The 26,229-nt window shown below is 44.8% G+C and overlaps 1 protein-coding gene across 1 annotated transcript in view; it reads right to left on the bottom strand.

Annotated features, from left to right (window-relative positions):
• The window catches only part of LOC135896079 (uncharacterized), a 130,445-nt gene that overhangs the window by 69,644 nt on the left and 34,572 nt on the right, over nucleotides 1-26,229 (bottom strand). Inside the window, exons 7-9 of the mRNA XM_065424410.2 lie at nucleotides 24,791-24,874; nucleotides 1,357-1,520; nucleotides 1,132-1,299 (exon numbers count right to left, since the gene is read on the bottom strand). Of these exons, the coding sequence (XP_065280482.1) occupies nucleotides 1,132-1,299; nucleotides 1,357-1,520; nucleotides 24,791-24,874 (416 nt within the window). The remainder of the gene's footprint in view (nucleotides 1-1,131; nucleotides 1,300-1,356; nucleotides 1,521-24,790; nucleotides 24,875-26,229) is intronic.

The raw sequence follows: 26,229 nt of genomic DNA, 5'->3' as shown, positions 1-26,229 counted from the left end.
CTTGCCTTTCAGCAGGGCCTCCATCTCATAACAAGTGCTCCCGCTGGTAAAGCACACATAATGCTGATAAATTTTGGGTAATGCCATTCACCTCAAGTGATCCCTCTATTTTTTTTTTTTGAACTACAGGCTTACTAACCACGTAACTCGCGTGACCGGCTTCAAATACCTCGGCGTGCGTCTATTGCCCAAATGTTCATAGAACAACCATATAAAGCTACAGATCAAGCATCCCGCACACTCAGCTACGTAAAACGTAACCCTATGCCTTACGTAACCATCAAACGTAAACGTCTTTCTAGCAACCATCGTCATCTTCCTCGGCCGCCTTTTATATGTGGCGCGCTCCGGTGCGCATGCCTCGTGCCTCGTGCTGTGAGCTGCGAGATTATAAAGAAAGAACTTCAAGAAGAATAAATAAAGAGCATCTTCGGCTCCTGCCACCGGTCCGAACGGTTCTCAGGTCTTTCGCTCGCTGTCTCATTGTTGTAGCGGACCTAACCTCGGTCCCTATCGAATTCATCAGCCCAGCTGTGCAAGGACCTTCACGATAATGACGTCAACATTTGCGATCCTGGAAACTTTCGACGTGAATTAACTGCATCATTCTCATGAGCATTTGCTTTCATTAATTTTCTTATTTACTGATTTTCTTATTCGATTTAATACTTCTGTTATGTTTACTGGAAACGGAGACAAAGCACGCACGATGTCGACGAGGAAAACGCATGTCCTTCGAGCTTTCTTTGTCTTCATTTCCGGTCTGCTCATTCGAGGCTCGTAGTCCTCATAATCACTACGGCTTTGATGTGACCCTACTGGGCTAAGAGCCCTTCATGTGCTTGTCCCAGTGGTGAGCACGCTCTCAGCGTTAGGAGCCGCGTGAACGTGCGCAAGCGCGGACGAGAAACGAAGACCCGTATTCGCGAAGCAGTCCTCAACAACATGGCGCCGGTCAGTCATGATACATACACTGTTAGCGAATGCAGTCGACCAGCGACACGCATTTCTTGCGACATGGTGTTTCGTGAATTCGATCCCCATGGCCGAATTCGCGGGTCTTCCTGAGAACCAAGTTCAGAGTAAGAAGTGCTTTGCGAACACGGGCTCAGATTCGGTGCACGTGCGTACCTCAGCGATGCGAGCTTCCGCCTCCGCCAAGATTTCCGCATCCGCCTTGTTTATCCTGTTGTTCGGAGTGATGCTGTTCCAGATGTCATAAATAAGGCCAGCCATGTGTTTCTTCGCCGAATGCGCCGTGACGTAGTCGGTATCCATGAGAGGCCTAACTCGAGCCATCTGCAAGCGAAAAACTCGTCGTCGTCACCAAGGCGAATCGGCGAAGAACGCGCTCACCTCTAGTGTCGGAACGCTGTAGTTTTGTCCTTCATACCAGGGGAACGCCGTGGTCATCACGAGGTTAACGAGGGGGATCAGCTTGTACGCCTCCACAAGGTCCTCCGAAAAATTGTATCCAGTTTCGCGAAAATAGGACCCCAGTTCATGAGGCAAGGGGGCAGCTGAAAGAAAGCAGAACTTCAAGTTAGAGGCCGCGGGTCGCCAGGAGACCCGCGGAGAGAGGAACTAAATGCGAACAACAGCTTGGGGATTGAGGATTCTATTTGTGACCACGCGCAGACTGCATTCAATAAAGAGTAACGAAAAAAAAATTTTTTTTCGTGTACCTTCCATGCACGAGGGGCCGTACTTTATTTCTTTCGCGCTTCTGGTGCTGGCAGTTCGAAATAGAATTATCCGGTATCGCAGTGCGCGTAACAGTCGTACAGATTACGCAAGCTCCCAGTTTTGCGTATTTCGCCTTCAGAAAAAAGTCACCTTTGAATGGTTGTCTGCACTGTCAAAATTTACGTTCTATGTGGTGCCATGCGTACTGGAAATGTCAAAAAACGTCGAGAATAGCTCTGAAAAAAAAAACGAACAGCAGCTCACTCATAAAAGCATTCCTTGAGTAGTTCGTGGGTGGGGGCGTTTACATTCCTCAACTGCGCAATGCGTAACGAGGCATGCCATAGTGGAAGGCTTTGGAATAACTTCGACCAATCGTAAGTCTTTTTAACGGGTGCCTGAAATAACGTACGCAAGTGTTTCTTGCCTTCAACCCCCATCGGAATGTGGACGCCGGTAATCGAAGACGCTAATTCGTGCTCGGCAGCGCTACGTTTCAGCCACTGAGCCAACGTGCCATTTCATACTAATACTTAGGCGTTAGCGTTACGAGCTTGTCCAACTTGGAGTGAGCGCAATTTTTTATGCAATAAACAACACTACGCGCACGTGATGAGCTGTATTAGTCTCAATTTCTCTAAATCTCCCGTAAATCTCCTGTCTTCTCCTTAAAAGCTTCTCTTGTACGAGTTCCTTGCTATGCGTAATCTCGTACTAATCACCGTGAGAAAAGTATTCTTTTTTTTTCGTCGCATTAATTTGTTTCACTCATTCGTCCCAAAGACAGCCATTTGGTATAACTGCTTGCCCACCTCCGCTGTCACCATTTTCAACGTTTACGCATTTAAATCTGCTACTAAAGATTATTTTATGCGAAGCATATTACTAGAGCTCAACCCAGCTCCTCAGGCGCGGCGGTGTCGCCTTCAATACCACGTGACACCGTGACGTCACGACAGAGGAGAAACGGGGCTCCAACTCGCGCCGTCGCTCGAGAGCTCAACCCAGCTCCTCAGGCGCGGCGGTGTCGCCTTCAATACCACGTGGCACCGTGACGTCACGACAGAGGAGAAACGGGGCTCCGACTCGCGCTGTCGCTCGCGGCGTCGCCTTCAAGACTGACCACGTGACACCGTGACGTCACTACAGAGGAGAAACGGGGCTCCAACTCGCGCCGTCGCTCGCGGCGTCGCGGCGGTATATAAGCAGCTGCCCTTGCCTCTGCTAGACACTCACGAGGTGAGATGCCTCCTGGAGACAGAGCTGCTCGTTGGAATGAGAAGCGAAGGTTGTGGCGTGCTACAGAGACTGTTTCTAGGTTGCTTTGCTACGGCGCAGCGACAACGCGCCCCGCATCGGACGCGGTGAGCGTCGAGCAACGCAGCGTTCGGCGCGACAACGAAATGTGCGCCTGAGCAAGCGCCGCACGCCTGAGCCGACGCCGACGACACCGGCTTTTCTGCGACACGAGCTCCTTAACGCTCTCGCGTTAAAATAAAGGCTAGTATGCTTCGCATCCTGGGCTTAACCTTAGCTAAGCCACAGCCATTTTTTAGACAAACCGCTTATGATATGTACTTGGTTGTTTTACCACTCCATTCTGCAACGCCTTTTGGGCATTGAAAGTATCGAAATAATAAGTAAATAAATAAATAAATAATATTCAGTTAGAACTACAAGCTTACGCGTCATTGTGGAATGCATATCAAGACCTAATTCGTGCATAAGAAATACCACAATACAATACATCTCGTTTTATCTTATAACAGAACAGCTTGCGCGGATCCAAGAGGGATGTCCGGGTGTCCTTACCGCTTCCCTCCTCCCGCTTTAAAAACTGTTTTCGCAGCGCGCGCATAAGGCACGTGACCAACTCATTAAGTCCTTCTTCCCGGCTGTTGCTGTCCTTTTTCTCTGGAGAGACAAGAAATGTTAACTCACTGTTGAAGAAAAGCCCCTGTAACATAAAAAACTCGTGGAATCGTGGAATCATCATTATTAATACCAGCCCCCTTCGCCCACTTGAAAAAAGTAAATCCGCGGTAACGTAAAAATTGTTTTGCCCGACATCCACTGCAGTGAATTCGGATATGTTTCTTGCATTTAAAAAAGAAAATCAAAATCTACTGTCTGTATCACGCGGTCTGTATCACGCGGTTTCCATCAATGTTTTCTTTCTTCATTGTTGAATATTCCAAAATTTAAAAAAAAATTAACTGGACTATCAATTTTAAAACTCTTACTCGGCAATAAGAAGCTTGTCACAATTTTGCAAAGGGCATCCACAGAGATTTAAAGACCATAAAATTAACGTATTTTACACTACCATGGAAAAAACTGGAGGACGCTTAAGCTTCGCCTTCAAGAGTGGAACGCGACAGAGTTCCCGTCGACCCGCCAAGGGATGTGAGACAATGGGCTTCGGCGCAGCGACTACGCGCCCCGCATCGGACGCGGTGAGCGTCGAGCAACGCAGCGTTCGGCGCGGCAACGAAATGTGCGCCTGAGCAAGCGACGCACGCCTGAGCCTTAGAAGAGCTCGTTTCTAAGGCAACACCGCATTCACTAGAGGCGCGTTTGTACCGCTTTGAAGCATGGAACTCGTGGCTCACTCCGCGTTCGGCTTTCGAGGAGGAAGGACGCGTGATGGCTCGCTCCGTGCGAGGTTCTTTGGCGGCCGCCGTTGGCCGCGGTGACAGGTTTTCTTCTGCACCCTCGGATTATAGGATGTTGCTGCCTACATTGCCTTCAGGCGAGAGCATGCAGCAGTGCGTTTTTTTGCACGGGGACCTGGCAAGAAGACCATATCGGCTGGAAGATTTTCACGAGCCATTGGAGGACGCTGGTATCATCAAGAACATCACGGGTATTGGAGCCTACCAGATGAATCACGTCTGGCTAGTCAAGTTGCGCAGCAAGGCGGACAAGGATGCCCTGGTGAAAACGGGTGGACTTTAGGTCAAGGGCGGCTTCTGTGCTGTCATTGACCCCGTCCAGCAAGACGTCACCGTGAAAGTGCACTGGGTCGACTTTGCTGTCCAAAGTGAGAGCTTTCGGCAAGCGTTGAGCAGCTTTGGTGACGTCCTTGACGTGTCGAACGACAACTGGTCCGTCGCCGGTTTTGAACATGCGACATCCACGACGAGAGTGGTGCGAATGAGACTTAAGGAAGGTGTTGAGCTTGATGACCTGCCTCATCTTTTCAAGTTGGGAAGTGGCACCGTCCTCCTTGTGGCCCCGGGCCGGTCCCCGCTATGTTTGAGGTGCCGCAGGCAAGGACACATTCGACGGGACTGCCAGACGCCACGATGTGGTGTGTGCCGGGCGTTCGGACACGAAAGTAATGATTGTGCAAGGAGCTACGCCAGAGTAACTAAAACGGCTCTCCCAACAGAAGAAGTACAAGAGAACATAATGGACGCGGAGGAGGCCGAAAAGTCTGCCCCGAACAGCAACACCAAGGAAGGCGAAGACAAGGCCCGGGAGACTGACGCCGAGAAAACTGGAGGGACGACACCTGACAGTCGGGACTTGACGAAGGCAACTGAGGAACGTGCCGAAATAGGCTGCACGCAAGAGTCACTGCCCTTAAGTCAAGCAAGTGAAGAGGAAGACATGAGCGACAGCACCGAGATCACTACGGCCGAATATGAAGCAGACGCTACGGGAGCGACCGCGGGACGCGGGAAGCGTCCCAGAACAGGCATTCCGAAGTTGACGGAGGACAACACCGAACGCAAGGTTAAACGCCTGGAGCGTCAGTGGCACCGCGTTGCTAGCGCCAAGGGTAAAAATATGTCCCCGAAGTCCGGTCGGCGTCATCGTCGCCGGTTCGGGGTCAGGGACGCGATAAGTAATACCCTGGTATTCGCACTGCAAGGTCGAGCCACGGTTAGCGTTGTACTGGTGGCTCGCGCTTACAATCACCATGATTAGTATACCTGCACCATTACGCGTCGGTACGCTCAATGTACGGGGTCTAGGGGCTAGTCGCAAGCAATATCAGGTCAAACGCATAATGCAAGAAAGAGACCTAGATTTGCTTGCGGTCCAGGAGACGAAGGTTAGCAGAGAGGAGGCGACCGAAGGCTTGGTAGCAAAATTTTCTTTGAGGTACAATGTATGTGTGAGCCATGCGGTGGGAACATCAGCCGGGTGTATGTTGTTTGTTAAAAATTCAATTGGCATTGTCGTTGAAACGGTTACAAGTTGCTTGCAAGGACGCTTTGTTTTGTGCGATCTTTCTTACGGGGAAGCGAAATTTAGAGTTATTTGTGTCTATGCACCTACAAAGCCGCATGAAAGATGTTTGTTCTTTCGCGAATTGAGTATGTATTTTGATTGTGAGAGGTGTTTGATTGTGTTGGGTGACTACAATTGTGTCCTTAATCAGCAAGACCGTTCAACCACTGCTCGTGTAAATGATGAAAGTGCTGCGTATCTTAAAGAATGCGTGAGCAAATTCTCTTTAAATGATGTGGCACAGTTCGCAAGAGGTGGAAGTCGCCAGCATTTCACACACTTTCAAGGCACCAGCCATGCACGACTAGATCGAGTGTATGTGTGTTCGGAGATTGCGCCTTTGTGTCAGAACTACGATGTTGATGCTGTTTCTTTCAGTGATCATTGTTTAGTGACCTTCGAGACTGGCCAAAAGCAAAAAAGGAAGCTTGAATGGGAAAGATGGAAATTGAATGCCAAGCTTCTCAAGGATGACGTGTTCATAGATGAAACAAAAAAAGAAATACATCAATTTTTTAATGACACACTACGCAGTGCCGCAGTGAAATGGGAGTTATTTAAACAAAGGGTAAAATTGACCGCAATAGAAAGAGGTGGGCATTTGAAGTATCAGGCTCAAAAACATGAACAGATGTTGCGGCAGGAGCTCGAAGACTTGGTGCGAATCGAAACAGCTAATCCGGGTTTGGTGACGCAAGAACTGCAAGTCATTAAAAGAAAACTAGAAAGCTTAGAGGAGGATAAATACATAGGTGCAATTATACGAGCACGAGCCGAAAAATACCTAGCGGGGGAAGTACCTACAAAGCGAGCTTTGTCGGATGAAAAGGCGTACGCCCGAGGAAATGAAATATTGGAAATAGAATATAATGGTAGGATATTCAGAGAACAGAAAGTTATCATGACGGCATTTGAAAGTTACTATAGAGATTTGTTTGCTTGTCGTGAGCCATAGGCGCCGGGCTACGAGGATGACTTTCTGGCAAAAATGCCGACGCTAGGCAAAGAGGAAACGAATTTATTAGAAATGAATATTAGTATGGAAGAGATTGAGAGGGCTATCGGGGAACTAAGCTCGGGCAAATCTCCTGGTCCGGATGGGATTACCGCGGCATTTTACAAGGCGTTCAAGACGGACATGGCAACAGCATTGCATGAAGTATATTCAGAGGCACTCGAGCGGGGGACTTTACCACCATCGTTCAATCGTGCGCACACAGTACTTATCCCAAAAGGCAAAGAAAAAATATACTACGTAATGTAACGGGATACAGGCCAATTACGTTGACTAATGTTGACTACAAGGTTTTCATGAAAGTTCTTGCAGCAAGGCTGCAGGGAGTTATACGGAAGTTAGTTGGGCCGCATCAGACGTGCGGCATCAGAGGTAGGAAAATATTTACAAATATTCATACAGCTAGAAGCATTTTAGAATATTGCGATAGCGCTCTCCTCAAAGTAGCGATGCTGCAAATAGACTTAGCTAAGGCTTTTGATATGGTACCACATAGTGTTCTCTTTTTATTAATTAATTATGTAGGGCTTGGTTCCGTCATGTGTAAAGGCATCAAAATGGCATATCAAAGCTCATGTACCAATTTAATTGTTAATGGTGAACTATCACAACGCATACAAGTACTTTCTTCCGTTCGACAGGGTTGCCCGTTAAGTCCTTTACTTTTTGCTTTATTTTTGGAGCCGCTTTGTAGAAAAGTAGTTAACAGTACAGAAATCAGGGGGTTTAAGATACAGTCCTGTGAAGTACGTGTTCTAGCTTATGCAGATGACGTTGCCCTATTCGCTGCAGATAGGGAGAGTGTTAGCTCATTCTTAAGAATTACTGAAAGGTTTTGCGAGAAAAGCGGCAGTGAAATCAATAAGCAAAAGAGTATTGGTCTCTGGCATGGCCATTGGACTGCCACGCCTGGTGTTTTTGAAAATATTCGGTGGCTCACGACACCTAGCACTTACCTGGGGGTACCTTTGGATGGGTATCGTGAGAACGAGTCACTTTGGCTCGAAAAAACGGATGAAATGCGTGCGATGGCCGAAGCATTGGGTGGCCGTGAGTTGTCGATTTTTGCACGTGCCACTATTTGTAACGTTTTTCTCGTTGCGAAAATTATATATCTTCTGCAAGCATTGTATTGTACACGTAAGCACATTCAAAAATTTCACCGAATATTTGCCACGTTTATCTGGTGTTCTACGTGGTAGCGAACATCAAGGACAAATTTGTTTCGTCGAGTAAAGAAAGGTGGTCTGTCGGTGTGCCACTTGTTTCTTCAGCAAGTAGTATCACGTTTCATATTGATAAGGGACGAAAGAGACCCGTTTCTGTGTTGTTTTTTTCAAACCATGTTAACAGTTTCTATGCCTGAATTTTTTGTTTCTTCAGCCATTGACCCTCACTACACAATTTCAAGGTTCTTGCGTGAAGTTGTAACGTCCTATCGCTTCCTTAGGGCGAGATTTTCCCTTGAGTACCTCTCCAATGTAAAAAGAAAGCGTCTTATGAAGGATCTCATTGAAAGTGTGTTCCCTGTTCCATTATATCGGTTACATTTTCAACAAGGGCCTGGGCAAGACGTACTTAAAAGGGTTAAAAATATGTGTGTACCGGCGAACGTTAAAACATTCTTCTTCAAGCTTCACACGGGAACCTTGCCTGTTAAAACGTGGCTAGAGGAAAGAGGGATTTATGTGCCATGGGGAAGCAGATGCTTTCTGTGCAACAAAGCTGAAACGATTGAACATGTTTTCATTGATTATAATAATGCCATATTCTTTTGGGATATATTACAGAGAACGTTAAAGATAGACCTACTCCTCAATCCCCATGGCATTCGTTTTTTACCCCCTGAACGCGATTTTGAACAGATGGATGTTATCTTTTTACTTGGACTGCACGCAGTATGGCGTAGTCTGTTGGCATATAGACATTGCGATGTTAAAGGCCGATCTGTGTATGAATATTTTGTGGAAATGGTTGCGAAGGTGCGTGACGTGTACAAGATGAATGACTGCGATGAAGCTGTGTTGTCAATGCTTGATACTTTGACACACATAAAACGAGTGTGATCTATGATCACAAACACTTTTGAGCCTTGTAGCCAAGCTGGAAATAAAGAAAAAAAACTCGTGGCTCAGTGGTAGCGCCTCCATCTCACACTCCGGAGACCCTGGTTCGATTCCCACCCAGCCCATCTTGCAAGTTGTTTTTTATTCATGAAGGGCCTGCTGGGATTTATCGCTCACGGCCAACGCCGCCGACGCCGACGACACCGGCTTTTCTGCGACATGAGCTCCTTAACGCTGTCGCGTTAAAATGCCACTAATTTGTGAGTAGGACATTTGCGAAAGCACCGTAAACTGTGCAATGGTTTCTCGTAAGCTGTGAATCCGAAAATAAACTTTGCCCTCTTCAGATTGTCTAACATATATGGCGTTTACTGGGCTGTAATATCTGTTTTTGGTGAAAATTGTGGATTTGTAAGCCTGGTGCTTCAACTTTTTTATTTGGCAGTTTGCAAAAGTTTCATTGGAACATGTGACGCTCTAAATCATCGTTCTCCTTCACACAAATCGTATGATTCAGACCTCTCTTTCTCACTCTTTCTCTCAAATGCGACCAAGTTTATTCAGTACGGTTGAGGTGTTCTCTAACCAGGGCATTCTTGGTTCCAGCAGGTATTGACGCGAGCACATGGAAAAAAGAAACACAGAGGGCAACGCTACCAGCGTTGCCCTGCGCGTTTCCTTTTTCTATGTGCTCTCGGCTATACCTGCTGCAGCCATCACACTAACATCATGCACCAACTGACACAATAAACCACCCTACTCAACAGCTTAGGCAAATCAACGTTGGACCCTTGGTTAGGCTTATTCTTAAATCTACTATTCTTAGCATCTCGGCGCAGAATCCCACGTTTAAGTTTTTTTCTATATATGTAAGCTGTGCTACCATGCTCACATACAGGACCAACTTATCATTCTACCCCAGTACATACACTCGTTCACGCATGTCAAGTTAAAATTCGGTTCTGCCGAGCACACATCCCCAACCGCAAATATTTCCGGATCACGAACGAGAAGAAATTAAATTACATAGCAGGCAGTGCATCTAGCCTCAAGTCGTAAAGCTCACTGCACGCTTCTCCCTAGGAGTGCCATATTTGTAACCTTATTTCCGTATGAGCGGATTAAACCGCAAGGAAATTAGGGTTTTTCGCTACTTCCGCAATTCAATGGATGTAGCGGTCACCTGACGTATACATCCTTCTTATCGGAAGCTCCTAGAACATCGGAAAAGTGCAATTGTCTTCCCGACCAGACGACCACCATTCCAAGTCGCCACACTGTTGCAAGTTTAACCTTCTGTAAGCTCCCAGTTTATGGCTGATTAGTAACTTTCTTGACTTTTTTTGCCGCTAGTATCGTATACTTTTTGCTTACTTCTTATTTAAGTTTATAGTACTAGGCAGATTTGTATAGGTTGGAATAATTTATTGCATTAATCATTTTATGACTGCGACCACTTGTCTCCTTATTGTTAAATAATTAAATCTGTGACAGAGTTTTCGTGAGCATATATGATTTTTCACCATCACTGCAAGGTGACGCTAAAATTAGTAGTAAAGCATATGCGGAGGCATAAGTGGGCAAACTCACTGATTAGTCGATTCACTCAGACTCACTCAGACTCAGATAGACCGGCGAGTTCATACCTGAGTGAGACCGGCTCAGTGACAGATTTGCAAGTTTCACTCTGAGTCCGGTAGAGTAGAATTTCGACGAGTTTGAGTTTGAGTCATCCCTGCTGAGTAGAATATTTATTGAATGCGAGTTCGAGTGAGTCGAGCTGAGTGGATTCTTAGTGAATCTGTGTCCGAGTTGGCCCTAAGCAAAAAAAAAAAATCGGCAGAACCCATCTCACATAAACTGTCAGCGGTAATGCGCCAACTTTTTTTTTAGAAGGAAACAATTTAGTTAAATTAAGACCAGAACGAAAAGTACAAAACGCTGCTTGGACCGGTAGCTTAAAAGCTAGTAGCCGGTCCAATGCCGACTATGCATATAGGTTATAACAGACGTGCAGCAGTAACAAGAAATTTCAACATTCTGTTTGGTTAGATAAGTAATACGATTTACAAATCAGTTTAAAATCTCGAGCTACCTTTATCAATATTCGTAGTTCATTCCAAACTTTTGCGCCGGCAAACTGAATTAATAACTGTAATAGTTGTTACACTTTGGTAGGTTGAAATTGAAATTAGTAGCTTGCCTATAGCAATACGGTTTGGAAAAAAGAAGATACTCGATGCTAATTCAGAATTAGGTTGGACTATGTTTTTTTATCTTAACGCAGATCTTATGATTTCGTAGTGAGATAAAAGATAAGACACAGAGCTCTTCAAAATAATTTGCACTTGAGAGGTAAAATGGGTTGAAGCTAATGATGCGTAATGCCCGTTTTTGAAGACAGTGTAAAGGCGGTAAGTATGTTACACATGCAAGTCCCCAAAATTCAACGCAGTAGCTAATGTGAGAGTAACAGAACGAAAAGTGTAAAGATCTAAGCATGGATGAGGGAAAATACTGCCTGGCTTTTATCAGAGTGTAGCACCTAAATACTAATTTTTTACACATTCTTGATGTGGTCCTTTCAATGTAAATGACTGTCCAAAAAAAACCTAAGTGTTTGAACGGAAGCATTTGCTCAATTAAAGTGGCGTCTAGCGAGAGAGAAATTAAACTGTTTTTCAGTGTCCTTTGTCTTGAACGAAAAATGACATATGTCGTTTTTGCTGCATTCGACGTCAGTCGATTACCTGAAAACCAGGAAGACAGTGCTGACAGTTCCATCATTATACTGTTCTGCAGTGTTGTAAGCGAATTACAGGTAAATGTAAGTGCCGCGTCAACTGCGTGCATCAGAATTTCTGAAAAGTGCAGTGCCTGAAGAATACCCTTTATGCAAAGAGAAAATAGTAAAGGACCTAGAACGGATGCCCTTGGTAAACCGCATATTATATTTTCAACTTCCGATGCGAAATCATTTTTTACCACATATTGTATGCAAAATGATAAATAACTCGAAAAGGATTTCGGCCACACAACGTATTGCCACCACCGAAAAGAGTCATGCGTGAGGCATGTACTGCAGCGGGACCTAATAGAGTTACTGTATATGGCTCCCGCAGGGAGCCAGAGTTGGGCTTCTGTTTTCCACGTGCCGCTCCGTTGCCATTCGCCAAGCGCAGTCACATGCAACTCAGAATTGCTGCAGAGAAGCCGATCTACCGCGATGCCGTTCGTCCTCGTCAATTCCAGCGCCATCGCCATCAGTGCGGCGCATTTTTGTTGTGTTGGGCAGGCACAAGCGGACGTTTTTGCGCGGATGCATTATTTTTCTGCGCACAGCTCTGTACGCGTTTTCACTTCGCGATATATTGGCTGGCGCGGGGAAGCCATTGCAATCGAAACATGCGCGTAGCAAACCATACCAAGCAAGCGCGAGTAAGAGCTGACGCGAGCAAACGACAGCACGAAGCGAGCGGTCCTGCACAAATTAAGCTCTATAGTGTAGGCAATAATCAACCAGTTACGCCCGGAAATATATAACGCTGCGCAAGGATATCGCCTGTGTACGCCTCGTACATTCCGCAGTGCTGTAACTAGCTTACGAGATGGAATATAAAAGGTGCGTTCAAATATCACCGCCTAAGCACTGCGTACAGATGGTTACACAGCGAAGGTGAAACGTGCGGCCCCGGTGTTTATCACTGAGTTAATCCCGACGGTTCATTAAACCACCGCTTGCTAGGCTTCCGGATCCTCGGTACGCAGTTGCTGCTTGCGCTCGGCTGCACGATCCTGTTCTCGTGCCCGGTCTGCAGCACTGGCACGGAGTAGACGAGCTCGTTCCCGGTTCTGCTCACGGCGTTGCTGATCGAAGGCTGCCTGCTCCTCCCGAATACATATGACGCGTGACCTACCCTTTCGGAGCCTGAGAGAAACTGCTGCGCGCACTGTCGGCTGCGATGGAGAGCAACAACGTCAATACTGGCGCAGCTAATCCAACACCACCTAGAAATTATTCAGCCGCTATGGGAATGACGGGTAGTATAAAGATCGGTCTGATTTTTGTGATGATGGATTCAGTCGGTCTTGTGGCTTTGCTTTCTTTTTTGGAAGTGCAAGTGCTTTATTTTTCTTCACATAATCATGGTTATACATATATCGGGACCGATAGCCAGGGAAGGCTAGTTTGTGGTCCAGTGACAAATTACAAAAGACAGGTCAGGCGCAGTTTTTAACAGCACAGTATTCCGGAACACGTCATGAGTTATACAGACAAGAAACATTCTGAAAATACTCGTACATAATGAATTCAAGTAAGTTAGAGATTTCGGTTATCAAGAAAAAAGAGTTTGCTACATTGCTTGAAATTACGTGCGGTTTTAACTTCTAGGGGTAAAATATTCCAGATTTTTTTGCCACTGAATTCAATTAACCTTTCGCCGTATACACTGTAACAATTTGGTAAGTTGAGGTTACGTTTTAAAGCATGCCTTCTACTGCGAGTTGGAAATGAAAAGACGTTTCGAGGAATAGGAAAGTTGGTGCATAAAATATTATTAACTGAAATTGAGATCTTATGGTTACATAGTGCATTAACGGATAACACATGTTGTGTTTGGAAACCATCATTAAATGTAGCACTGGTATAACTTGAAGCGCTAATTATTTTTCAAGGCACTATTCTGTAGTTTTTGTAAAGGTTGTAAGTATGTCATGTAAGTCACGCCCCATGATTCTAACCACAACTAATATGGCTATGGCAAAACGCATAGTAAGGGGATTTGAGTACTTCGTGGGGTAAATATTGCTTTGCTTTAATTAGGGAGTAACAACCATATGCGACCTTCTTGCATACATTATGAATATGTGCTTCCCAAAGTATATGCTGGTCAAATATGACGCCCAGATATTTAAACGAATCAACTTCTTGGATGGGGCTTTTATCATCATCATCAGCAGCAGCAGCAGCCTGATTACGCCCACTGCAGGGCAAAGGCCTCTCCCATACGTGACCCCGGTCACGTACTAATTGTGGCCACGTCATCCCTGCAAACTTCTTAATCTCATCCGCCCACCTAACTTTCTGCCGCCCCCTGCTACGCTTCCCTTCCCTTGGGATCCAGTCCGTAACCCTTAATGACCATCGGTTATCTTCCCTCCTCAATTCATGTCCTGCCCACGCCCATTTCTTTTTCTTGATTTCAACTAAGATGTCATTAACTCGCGTTTGTTCCCTGACCCAATCTGCTCTTTTCTTATCCCTTAACGTTACACCTACCATTCTTTCCATAGCTCGTTGCGTCGTCCTCAATTTGAGTAGAACTTTTTTCGCAAAGCCTTTAGGTTTCTGCCCCGTAGGTGAGTACTGGTAAGACACAGCTATTATATACTTTTCTCTTGAGGGATAATGGTAACCTGCTGTTCACGATCTGAGAATGCCTGCCAAACGCACCCCAGCCCATTCTTATCCTTCTGATAATTTCCGTCTCATGATCCGGATCCGCCGTCACTACCTGCCCCAAGTAGGTGTATTCCCTTACGACTTCCAGTGCCTCGCTGCCTATTGTAAATTGCTGTTCTCTTCCGAGACTGTTAAACATTACTTTAGTTTTCTGCAGATTAATTTTTAGACCCACTCTTCTGCTTTGCCTCTCCAGGTCATTGAGCATGCATTGCAATTGGTCCCCTGAGTTACTAAGCAAGGCAATATCATCAGCGAATCGCAAGTTACTAAGGTAATCTCCATTAACTTTTATCCCCAATTCTTCCCAATCCAGGTCTCTGAATACCTCCTGTAAACGTGCTGTGAATAGCATTGGAGAGATCGTATCTCCCTACCTGGCGCCTTTCTTTATTGGGATTTTGTTGCTTGCTTTATGGAGGACTACGGTGGCTGTGGAGCCGCTATGCATATATTTCAGTATTTTTACATGCAGCTCATCTACGCCCTGATTCCGTAAGGCCTCCATGACTGCTGAGGTTTCGACAGAATCAAACGCTTTCTCGTAATCAATGAAAGCTATATAAAGGGGTTGGTTATATTCCGCACATTTCTCTATCACCTGATTGATAGTGTGAATATGATCTATTGTTGAGTAGCCTTTGCGGAATCCTGCCTGGTCCTTTGCTTGACAGAAGTCTAAGGTGTTCCTGATTCTATTTGCGATTACCTTAGTAAATAGTTTGTAGGCAACGGACAGTGAGCTGATCGGTCTATAATTTTTCAAGTCTTTGGCGTCTCCTTTCTTATGAATTAGGATTATGTTAGCGTTCTTCCAAGATTCCGGTACGCTCGAGGTCATGAGGTATTGCGTATACAGGGTGGCCAGTTTCTCTAGAACAATCTGTCCACCATCCTTCAACAAATCTGCTGTTACCTGATACTCTCCAGCTGCCTTCCCCCTTTTCATATCTCCCAAGGCTTTCTTTACTTCTTCCGGCGTTACCTTTGGGATTTCGAATTCCTCTAGACTATTTTCCCTTCCATTATCGTCGTGGGTGCCACTGGTACTGTATAGATCTCTATAGAACTCCTCAGCCACTTGAACTATCTCATCCATATTAGTAATGGCATTGCCGGCTTTGTCTCTTAACGCATACATCTGATTCTTGCCGATTCCTAGTTTCTTCTCCACTGTTTTTAGGCTTCCTCCGTTCCTTAGAGCATGTTCAATTCTATCCATATTATACTTCCTTATGTCAGCTGTCTTACGCTTGTTGTTTAACTTCGAAAGTTGTGCCAGTTCTATTCTAGCTGTAGGGTTCGAGGCTTTCATGCATTGGCGTTTCTTGATCAGATCTTTGGTCTCCTGCGATAGTTTGCTGGTATCCTGCCTAATGGAGTTACCACCGACTTCCATTGCACACTCCTTAATGATGCCCACAAGATTGTCGTTCATTGTTTCAACACTAAGGTCCTCTTCCTGAGTTAAAGCTGAATACCTTTTCTGTAGCTTGATCTGGAATTCTTCTATTTTCCCTCTTACCGCTAACTCATTAATCGGCTTCTTATGTACTAGTTTCTTCCGTTCCCTCCTCAGGTCTAGGCTAATTCGAGTTCTTACCATCCTGTGGTCACTGCAGCGCACTTTGCCGAGCACGTCCACATCTTGTATGATGCCAGGGTTAGCGCAGAGTATGAAGTCTATTTCATTTCTAGTCTCGCCGTTCGGGCCCCTCCACGTCCACTTTCGGCTATCCCGCTTGCGGAAGAAGGTATTCATTATCCTCATATTATTTTGTTCCGCAAACTCCACTAATAACTCTCCCCTGCTATTCCTAGCGCCTATGCCATATTCTCCAACTGCCTTGTCTCCAGCCTGCTTCTTGCCTACCTTGGCATTAAAGTCGCCCATTAGTATAGTGTATTTGGTTTTCACTCTACCCATCGCCGATTCCACGTCTTCATAGAAGCTTTCGACTTCCTGGTCGTCATGACTGGATGTAGGGGCGTAGACCTGTACAATCTTCATTTTGTACCTCTTATTAAGTTTCACAACAAGACCTGCCACCCTCTCGTTAATGCTATAGAATTCCTGTATGTTACCAGCTATATTCTTATTAATCAGGAATCCGACTCCTAGTTCTCTTCTCTCCGCTAAGCCCCTGTAGCACAGGACGTGCCCGCTTTTTAGCCCTGTATATGCTTCTTTTGGCCTCCTAACTTCACTGAGCCCTATTATATCCCATTTAGTGCCCTCTAATTCCTCCAATAGCACTGCTAGACTCGCCTCACTAGATAACGTTCTAGCTTTTAACGTTGCCAGGTTCATATTCCATTGGCGGCCTGTCCGGAGCCAGTGATTCTTAGCACCCTCTGCTGCGTTGCAGGTCTGACCGCCGCCGTGGTCAGTTGCTTCGCAGCTGCTGGGGACTGAGGGCCGGGGTTTGATTGTTGTGTTCATATAGGAGGTTGTGGCCAAGTACTGCACCAGGGTGGCCAATTCTGCTCTGGTGAGGGAGTGCGTTACCGGTTCTGGTCACCGGGATCAGGCCACACTCCAGACCTGTTTGTGCAATTTTATCAACACGTGGATTTTTTTTTGTTTTTTAATCCGGTGGAAAATTGCCGGCACCGGGATTCGAACCACGGACCTCTTTGCACGCGAGGCGGGTGTTCTACCTCTACGCCACCGCTGCAACACTTTATATAACGGGGCTTTTATATAACGTGATATTTATTTGACTGGTGTCAACAGTGTTTCACCTCGATAGAAAAACTACATATTTTGTCTTATTGCTATTTAAAGTCAATTTGTTTTCTAAGAACCATGAAGAAATTTTTGATAACTCGGACGTCACATGCGTTTGCAGCGCAGAAAGTGTGTCTCCTGTGAATAATAAAGCTGTGTCATCTGCGTACATTAGAAAGTTTGAGTTCTGAAGAGCATTAGGGAGGTCACTAATGTACAATGAGAGGAATACAGGACCGAGCACTGAACCTTGTGGGACTCCGCTGGTGACTGTGCTGTATGTAGAATAATAATCACCCATCACTACCATTTGTTTCCGTGAGGATAAATAGTTGGAAAAACATTTTAGGGAGTCCTTTGTGACGCGATGACATTCAAGTTTTTGTAATAGCATAGAGTGAGAAACGGTATCAAATGCCTTCTTTATATCCAAAAATATTCCTACAATTATTTTATTATGATGAAGTGCAGAATTTATTAAATGCGAAAGTGTTAGGACTGCTGTTGATGTCGATCTGGAGGGAACAAAACCATGCAGCTGCGGACAAATTACTTTGTTTTCAGTTAGAAATTGCTTAAATCTCTTGGAAATTAGTTTTTCAAAAAGAGTGTTTATCACACTCAGAACAGAAAATGGCATATAATTCTCTGGTTGGTTCGAATCTCCGGACTTGTATACGAGAACGACTTTGGCTGTTTTTAATATATCTGGATACGAGCTGGAAGCTAACGCTAGATTGAATACATTGCATATGGGACTGCAGAGAATGTCTATATTGTCTTTTAAAATCCTAATGGATCTTCCATCATGACCAGCCGCTTTCTTTAGATGCAGTTGATTTATGGTTGAGATAAGTTAATCATGGGTTATTTCTTCTAACTGAAAGTCGTTGTCGACTATTCTAGGTAGGGAAGGTACATGATTACAAGATAAAATCTGGTTAGTCAAATTCGTTCCTATGTTAGCAAAATAATAGTTAAAATCATTAGCTACTTTTGTCGGTGGTTTATCAGTTTGAATGCTCTGTGTTTTGCTTTTTCTTATAACTTCTTCTACGATTTCCTATATCCTTTCCGTGTTGCCGCTCTCGTTCTTAATAATGTTAGTATAGTATTGCTTTTTCGATTTTCTAATCATACTGAGATATGTCTAAAGTATTTAAAGCTCTCTGTAATATAAATTTGATTTGTTGCATTTCCATTTACGATAAAAAGAGTGTTTCTGCTTTAATGCTTCCAGTATAGTATTACTTTCCCAAGGACACACTGGTCGCTCGTAATTGTGGCGCACATATACCCTTGAGTATTGTTTAATGGAATTGCAGATGCATTGAATAAAATTTTCACATTGAGTATGAACATCACACAAATCCAATACGTTCTTAAAGTCTATGCATTGGAGCAATCATCGTACTTCTGCATAATTTATACAGGAGGATCTTCTATCGCGTGTACTACACAAGGATAACATGTATTTACGAGGTAAGAAGGGAAACGTGTGGTTGTGATCTGCAATGGTAACATCGTAAACACCAGCTGATACATTAAATTCAAAATTACACAAGATGTGATCAATAAGTGTGTTGGAGTGGCTTGTAATACGTGTCGGAGAACAAATGACATTTTTTTTATATCGAGTGATTCAAGTAAGAACGTGTAATCATAACAGTTCTGTTTTAAAAGATCAATATTAAAATTTCCGCAAACGACTATTGTGTCATCTGAGGAAATAAGGTGTACCATTATTTTCTCCATGCTTGTAACAAAATCATTCATGTTTGAAGGAGGAGGCCGGTACACGACTCCTACTTTGACACCGCATTTCAATTGAACAAATCGAATTTCAGCATGTGACTGACAGATCGAGCTTTCAGGGAGCGTAGCATATTTAATGTCACTTTTAATAAATAGTTCCACTCCTCCACCTCGGGTTGTCCCCAGTGGTGGTTGCGACACTGTAACATATCCCGGTAGCTGGACTGTTTCACCCGTTTTTAGCCATGTTTCTGTTAGAGCTATAAGGTCATAATTAAATGTATGCTGCGATAAGTATGCTGATAGGCTTTCAATGTTTTTTTCCAATACTGCGTACGTTGCAGTGCAAAAGTGAAAAATTATCTTGCTTACGATGTAAGTCTTCAAGTTCGTCAAGGTTATAAGCCATTAAAACCAGTTAACGCCGTTACCAGGGCTGCTAATTCCAAGTGTTTGTACAATGTGAGCAAAATCTTCGGTGCTTGTGATATGGACCACACGTGTGTTTTCAGATTTCCTCATTAGAATTCTTCCGTCCGATACGCATGTGAATTTCCAGCCTTTTTCTCGTTTTGCTTTCAGTGCAAGACCCAAAATAACTTTTCTTGCATAGCACAAATGCTCATTTATAAAGATCGTGGTGACTTCGCAATCAAAACCCAGGTGACTCGTGCGAATCCTTTTTTTTTTCCTTTTCAGAATTGTGTTCATAATATTTCGAGAAGCAAGCTTGACAATGATGTTTGGTGCAGTTGTATTATTCTTTGTAGGAACGCGGTGTATCACATCAATGTTTGAGTCTTTAATTTCTTAGTTCAAGCAACTAGAGATGGCTTGCATTGTGGTACCGAGGTTCTCTCTAACCATAATTGGAACACCTTTGATTTCCAGGTTACTATTATGACTCTGTTGTGCAACGGCAGTCAGCTCTTGTTTAACATTCTTCAGTTCTTTTGACAGGCAGCTGTTCTTTTTTATTTCAATGTTGTCCGACATGACTGCAGCGACTTCCAATTTTATTTCTTCAAAACTCTGATTAATGAAGTTCATTGCTGATTTCACTGATTCCATTTCGCCCTGAATCACTTTGATGAGATCGCGTTTTAATTCTTCGTGATTCCTTGCCATTTGTGCAGTCAAATCTGACATTGCCTTAGCCAGCTCCATCATAGTACTCATTTTGATAAGGTTCACCCAGAGAGCAGTCCAAGAGCTACAGTGCGCTCAAAGAGAACGTTTCAAAATGTCTCGGCACATACCTGCGTGAAGTAAGGTTTGCGGTTAAATGCCGTCCTATCCTGCAGCTACCTGGACTGCTCTCGAATGATCCTTTTTCCCGGTCAGTACAGCGCTTTTATAGTCCTGGGATGACGGCACGGTTCCGTCCGGGGGCGTTGTCTGCAGCCTCCAGCGTAGTTTCCAACTTGATAAGTGTATCGATGCGCTGACACGTGCGCGACAAGTCTCGTTGTGACGGCGATATGAAGTGGATGCACTGGCCTCGTTGCAGACGGGTTCCCTGGGTGGTGCCTAAACGACGGCTTGCTAGGCTACCGGATACGCTTTTACGCTTTATCTGCATTCATTGTCCTAAATTCAAAGGAATAAAATACACTCAGTGCCCTTCCACTCTGTGAAGAAGGATCACCAGCGAAGTTGTGTAAGTGGGCCCCTTAATGGCGAACTACACCTCCGCCACGGGTCGGCCCGGAATTGCACTATCTTCGGGATCGGCCCGTGTATGGGGATTGCTTAACGCCTGCTTCATCTCCGCCGCGGGTAGGGCCGGTGTTGCACTATCTTCGGTATCGGCTCACTTATGGGGAGTGCTTAACGCCTGCTTCACCTCCACCGCGGGTCAGCCCGGCATTCCACTATAGTCCGGGATCCGCCGAAAATTTCCTTGGACGGTAGAGGTATACAGCTTCGCTGTAATATTTCTTAAGTGCATAAAAACCTGCGAACACGCACAATCACTGTCAATTTCGGCGGTTCCAACGCGAAAGACGCCAACCGTCTCAACGCGTTGGCTTGCCCGCGAGAAATTCCTAAAGGCGTTCTATGCCGACTGTCGATGAATGCGCACATGGCGTAGTGGTTTCAATATCGCGCCTCTGTGCTAGCGGTCCTATGTTTGAAGCTTGCTTTAGGACAGTTTTAGTAACATTTTCCTTAACATAGCACCGTACCTTGTTTAAAATGAGGCGCTTACAAGGACGCAGTTCAGGCAAATTCATGTTCTGTCCATCATTCCCATGCTAGCTTAACCACGCCGCTTGCAGCTCCCGCAGACACTAGCGCCATAGTTCCCTCTACTGATTGATGAAATCGTATGAAACCTCATCTCTCTCGGCCTTCTTTCCGGACACGCTGCTCCATCTAGTGGCACTGCCGAAAAGTCTACGCGTCGCCTCCGAGACGAGAAGCGTGGCGCGGCGGTGCCGGGGAACGCTGAGGATGTTCCTTCGCTTGCCGGACACCCATTGGCGCATACTCAGTGATCCAAGTTGGCGAGACGTTCATTGAAGAGCGGCATCCGTAACGCAGCTTGGCATGAAAGGCACTCATTGAAAATGTCAGCCATCTGTCAGCTGTCAGAAAATATCAGCCGACACCTACCCAGCGGATTTGTGGCGCAGCCTGCTAATTTGTCGGGTCGCTGTCCTTGAGTTGCCTTTGTGACGTGGGTTAGATTCCGCTCAGCATCGGAGAAATTTAAGTTATCTTTTTAGTCATTGTAGAGCCTCACATTCCGAGTGGCACATACCTATAATTACCCAAATTGGCATCAGAAACGTTCGTTGAAGATCAGGACAGAGCGCGTGGCACGTACCCCGTGCTCTAAGTCGGCGTCAAAGAGTTTCTTCGAACAGCAGTGTCTACACAGTCCCGTATCTACAGTGGCACATGTCGGCGTCAAAGAGCTTCGCTGAAGAGAGGCACGAATGCACATAATTGTACATACTCAGTGAACCAAGTTGAGCCGATGGTTAGTTTCGAACCCTGTTGCCTCAGCCCATAGAGCTTCTCACCATGTTACCTAGAGGGAAATCTGTCGCTGCTGCGCTGTGGTATGCATAGGATTGCCAGTATATTGTGACTTCGGATTGGTATTGTTCTCGGACCTTGAGAACGCGCCTGGCAAGCACCGTTCCGTCTGTCACAAAGATTACTTCTCTCTAGAACAGCCCGTAGAAAGCTGTTTCAGCTTTATTATTACACAAAAATATGTTTTCTTTAATTATGAGATCTTGTTATTGCATGTACAATTATATGAAACGTAAGAAGTTATCAGTGGGCCACTAAAGTTGGAGGACAGACGACAAGATTCGCTCTCGCTTTAGAAGTTTGTTGTCTGTTCTTGCTTTTCTTCGTCTGATTGTTTATTTTCTTATTTATTTATTACATACCTGCATCGCCCATGCGGGCATTACAGCAAGGGGTTACATTGTAAAGGAATGAACAAGTGATCACGTACATAAAGCGCAATAAACGGCATCATTGTTTTCAATATTAACAATGTCAGGCGAAAGAGCATTCCATTCTCTTATACATCGAACAAAAAAAGAATGCCTAAAGACGTCCCCCCTAAAAGGGAACTCGCGGACCTCCAGTACATGGTGGTGTCGCGTCGACGTATAAGTAGGCCACTTAATATGTCTTTCTCACTCGATCCCTGTTTTTTAATAACAAACAGCGTGAAAAAATTTCAGCCTGAGATTTTTTTCGCCGGTATTTGAATGCTATTTCGCTGGTATTCGAATGCATGTGTGATCCCGAGGTGAAGGCCCTGTCAGGAGGCGTTGTTGCCTCCTTTTTTCACACCTCGTGGACATCCTGTACCATCTATGTATGTCCAAATAAATTGAATTGAATGAATTGATAAGGTTATTTTATTTTCTGTCATATTTGATTTTCTACTATATATATTCCTACGAAACAGTATTTGCGATAATGAAGAGGCGAGCAGTACGTGTGAAGACGACGACGACGATTAGAGGCTAGCGCGGGCTCTTGCCTCTTGGCCAAGTGCGGCGTATTTTCTTGTAAATATACTTGTATATAGCTTTTCGTCTGCGTCTTCCTACGTAACAATATCAAGAACAAACCTAGCTGCTTTATTCTGCACTGTTTCAAGCTCTTCCGTGAGATCAGCTACGTACGGATCAAACAAGTAAACAACGTAATCAAGTAAACTACGAACATAAATAAGTGAAACACAATTGCTCTTTTAATTTATCAGGTAACTGGCTGAATTTACGGTGCAGAAATCCCAATGAAGCTATTGCTTTTTCCTAATATGCGTAATGTGCCTGTTCCATCTTAAGTCAGACGTCCTTAAAATTCCTAAATATTTGTATTCGTCAACCTTTTTTAATGCCATATTACTCAAAGTATAAGCACTGCGTGCTTCCTTGAACAGGTGACGTAGGTGCGTGCATTGTAGGTGAGCGAACTTCAGTGAAGGATGTACGTGTAGTATGGGTGAATGAAAACCTTTTATGAAGATCTGTCTTTTATGAACACGTTATTTGTGTAGCGATATCCCCGTTTTGGACGAATCCTCTTATAACACCAGCCAACACAAGCCTCGCAGACGCACATACCGTCATTCCCATGACGGCACATCACCCCTTAGGAAACTCCCATAAACGGTGGCGCCAGATTTTCCTATAGGTGTTATAGTGAGAAACTCCATGCCTCGGCCATCGCCTTCTTTATTTTGATCCCTCAGCACAGAAGCCTGATTCGCTAGAGATTAGACCAAGGACTACCCAATGATCCAGGTAGGTCGAAAAAAGGTTACATACATACATACATACATACATACATACATACATACATACATACATACATACATACATACATACATACATACATACATACATACATACATACATACATACATACATACATACATACATACATACATACATACATACATACATACATACATACATACATACATACATACATACATACATACATACATACATACATACATACATACATACATACATACATACATACATACATACATACATACATACATACATACATACATACATACATACATACATACATACATACATACATACATACATACATAGCCCCTGAAAAGTGCGTGAAACACCCTAAGAATGCTAACGCAGTAAAAAATTTTGAGAACGCTTAAGCTTCGCCTTTGAGAGTGGAACGCGATAGCTTTCAAAGAGCCCTGACTGCGTTTCACGCTTCCCGGCAACTGCAGCTTATGTAACCGGAATGTTGACCGGGAAACACTGGCGGCGAAGGCTATGTACGAAGGCGAGCTTTCAGATAGAAACGCGGCCTCTTCGTGGGCCGTTCCCGGAGATAGTGCACAGCCGCGCCAAAACATTACATAATTTTCAGGCTTCAGTTATTGTTTCGCACTTTTAATATTGCGGTATGAGAAGATTTAACGTAAAAGGCATGCCCTGTCGGTGTTTTGTTTCATGACATTTGTTTCTGGGCTGTCATTCTCAAAATTACGAGGAATGACTTTATCAAGCATGTAAGACAAGGTATGAGCAACTTTAGCGATAGAATAGTGTGGCAGCAATATAACCCCCATATACCGCATGTCATATAGTAAGGCGTGGTATATACATGCACCTAAATATATACGGCAGTTTTCGCTCACGGGATACCAAAGCCGGCTACGACGCCGACACCGGATTTTCTGCGACGCGGGGCCCTTAACGCTGTCGCGTTAACATAATTTGTGAGCAAGTCAGAGTGAGTTCCATCTATCTTGCCGACCTATGCGCAGATGACCACAAGAAAATACAGCGTGCGCTTAAACTCACCGGTGGCATCCCCTTCCAAACACCGTTCGTAGAGGGGCAAAGCCAGTTCCCACAGTGTCTCCGGCACGAGCCTCCGCTCCCAGACTGAAATGGCAAAAGAGAGTTATCATGGTTGTTCCATTTAAAAAAAAATATCCATGTTTTTTTCGGTTATATTTGACCGACGTCTCACCAAAACATCTAGGTAGAAGAACAGTAGGCAACGCACAAGATAGCACGCTTCGATTTGTGGATACCTTTTTCATTCAAGCATGCGTCTACTGACAAATACCATGGTTTTCTAATAGCTGGTGACAATATTGCAGATCCCAGCCAAACCAGCGTAATAATGAAAACATATTCGACGGGAAAGGACGGGGGAAAAATGGACCACCTTGCTGGTGGCACCATGGCTCGCCCGACATAGTAAAAGAGGTCTAGAAGCGACATGCAAGCACTGTGTTATTTATTTTATCCTTGTCGAGCTTCATAACACTTCCATGGAGTTTCAAATGAGCTTTGGATCTCGCATAACCCCGTGATTGCGACGCTCTGCTGTTTACAATGCCATTGTTGCAATAGCACTTTAGTGTACAATGATGTCGCCAATAGTTGACAGTCAAGCGGAATGTGCTACTCCCGATCTTAAATGCATGAAAAAAATGCAACTACGATTAATATTCGCTAATGCGAAATGTGAACGCAGTTCTATAGGTGTTTTCATTCCACGATATATTGGCTGGCGCGGACAACCTTTCTCGTACGGCATGTTGCAAACGGAGCGAAGTGTGGCGCGACTGCCTCGCTAATCGGGAGACCGCGAGAGGCAGCGCGTGGGTGACGCGTGGGTGAGATACGCGGCAGCCACCGCAGTCCGGCCATATTGAAGCATATAGCTAAAAAGCGAACACTCCGGTAGAGCCCTGCGGCTGAGCTATGGATGGATGGATATGGATGGATGTTATAAGCGTCCTCTTTGGAACGTGGCGGTGGGTTACGCCACCAAGCTCTTGCTATTATTATACTGCCGAATGTCCGACGTAAGTTAAGCAATAAAAAAGAGAAAAAAAACCTATGAACTATCCCACCAAAATTTTCTGATCCCCTATTTCGAACTGTGCTTTTGTACGTCTCCATTTATTTGTCGTTTCCCTACTTCCACCAATCCTGCAATCGCCTCTTACTAATGCCTGCTGCGGACATCTTTACTTTTTCACTGCTCTCGATGTACCCAAGTGCTTCAAGGAGGCCAGTGGCGCCTAAATCGACCGCTGGGTATACGTCCTCACATTCTAATAAAACACGCTCCGTCGTTTCCTTTGCTTTACCGCAGCAAGCACATGCTTCTTCTTCCTTGTTATATCTCGCTTTATACATGCGTGTTCTAAGGCATTCCGATCTCCCTTAGAAAAGTAATGAGCTTCCCTTTGAGTTTTTATAAATTGTTTCTTTCCTGATTT

This window comes from Dermacentor albipictus, chromosome 2 (genome assembly GCF_038994185.2).
Source record: "Dermacentor albipictus isolate Rhodes 1998 colony chromosome 2, USDA_Dalb.pri_finalv2, whole genome shotgun sequence".
In the NCBI taxonomy this organism is placed as follows: domain Eukaryota; kingdom Metazoa; phylum Arthropoda; class Arachnida; order Ixodida; family Ixodidae; genus Dermacentor; species Dermacentor albipictus.
Note: the sequence above shows the minus strand (reverse complement) of the source record. Positions and strands in the feature narration are given on the sequence as shown.